The 1,526-nt window shown below is 62.8% G+C and overlaps 1 protein-coding gene across 1 annotated transcript; it reads right to left on the bottom strand.

Moving 5' to 3' along the window:
• LOC127756632 (AAA-ATPase At3g28580-like) lies at nucleotides 1–1,526 on the bottom strand. Its single transcript, XM_052281986.1, has one exon. It carries the CDS (start codon nucleotides 1,465–1,467, stop codon nucleotides 1–3), a length of 1,467 nt encoding a protein of 488 aa, XP_052137946.1. The 5' UTR covers nucleotides 1,468–1,526.

The raw sequence follows: 1,526 nt of genomic DNA, 5'->3' as shown, positions 1-1,526 counted from the left end.
TCAGATGATATAGTTTGGCTGGGCCAAACTGAAATCTAGTTTTGTTACTACTGCTAGTTTGTCTTGTTCTTCAGAGTCAGAACTAGAATCAGAGTCAGAATCAGAATCGTCGCTGGAACTGGAAGACTCATTGTCGTCGTCGTTTCCGCCTGCTGCTTTGGTCTCCTTGGCCTCGTGGAGCGCCTTCACCAACCTCTCCAGGCAGGCGTCCACGTCTTTTGTCTTGGACCTCGGCATCAGGTTCTCCGCCACGTCCGCCGGCGACATGTCCGCCTCCTCCAAAAGCTGCCGTATCTCGCCGAACATCTCGTGCTGCTCCACGCCCAGGTAGTTCTTGGCCAGTACCTTGAACGACTCGAAGCAGCAGTAGGACATCTCAATGTGCATGTCCATCCTGCCACGCCGGATCAGCGCCGGGTCCAGCTTCTCCTTGTGGTTGGTCGTGAAGATTATGATCCGCTCGCCGCCGCACGCTGACCACAGCCCGTCGATGAAGTTGAGCAGCCCCGACAGCGTCACCTTCTTCTCCTCGTCATCGTCGTCCGATGGCGGCATCACCTTCTTCTTCTTCTTGTCCTTTTTCTTCTTCTTGCGCTTGCCGGTGAGATCGATGGAGCAGTCAATGTCCTCGATGACGATGATCGACTTTCCGGTGGTCTCGATGAACAGCCTCCGTAGCTCGGTGTTGCTCTTGACGGCCGTGAGCTCGAGGTCGTAGACGTCGTAGTCTAGGAAGTTTGCCATGGCGGCGATCATGGTGGACTTGCCGGTGCCGGGTGGCCCGAACAGCAGGTAGCCGCGCTTCCACGCCTTGCCGACGGAGGCGTAGTAGTCCTTGCCGTCGCGGAACATGTCGAGGTCGTCGATGATCTCCTGCTTCCGGACGGGGTCCATGGCAAGCGTGGCGAAGGTGGAGGGGTGCTCGAGCTTGACGTGGCTCCAGACGCGGGCGTCGTCGTAGCCGGACCAGTCGGCGCCGGGGTTGTTGGTGAAGAGGCGGCGCTGGCGGTTGCGGACGGTGACGGCGCGGCCCTTGGCGAGGACGTGCGGGAAGTAGTCGGCCTCGACGAGGGCGCGGTGGCGGCGGTGGAAGGTGAGGTGGTAGCTGCGGCGCTCGTCCTGGCGCGGGGCCCAGCTGATGACGTTGGCGCGGGGGATGGCCTTGGACTTGCGCCACCACATGGTGGCGCCGCGGAAGTCGTCGGCGACCTCCTCGTGGTCGTCGACGGCGAGGGCCATGCGGTCGGCGCCCTCGGCGATGTCGGCGCGGAGGCGGCGGGCGCGGGCGGCGCAGGGGGAGGCGCTGAGATAGGCCTCGACGGCCAGGAAGGCCTCGCTGCGGGAGAAGGAGTCGGAGGCGTGGTCGTCGATGGTGACGGTGACGTAGGGGGAGAGGAGGGCGTGGAGGCGGGCGGCCATGGCGGCGAGGCAGTCCTGGAGTTGGAAGGGGATGTGCTCTTGAAGCATGGAGAAGAGGAAGAGAAGGCTCGCCACCGCCGACAAGCTGAACCCCGCCGCTCAACTAC

The sequence above is a fragment of the Oryza glaberrima genome, chromosome 12 (assembly GCF_000147395.1).
Source record: "Oryza glaberrima chromosome 12, OglaRS2, whole genome shotgun sequence".
Lineage (NCBI taxonomy): Eukaryota > Viridiplantae > Streptophyta > Magnoliopsida > Poales > Poaceae > Oryza > Oryza glaberrima.
This window is presented reverse-complemented; position numbering and strand designations above follow the sequence as displayed.

Excerpts from the sequence above, each read along its gene's own strand:
- LOC127756632 (XM_052281986.1), bottom strand. The coding sequence starts at position 1,467 with ATGCTTCAAGAGCACATCCCCTTCCAACTCCAGGACTGCCTCGCCGCC.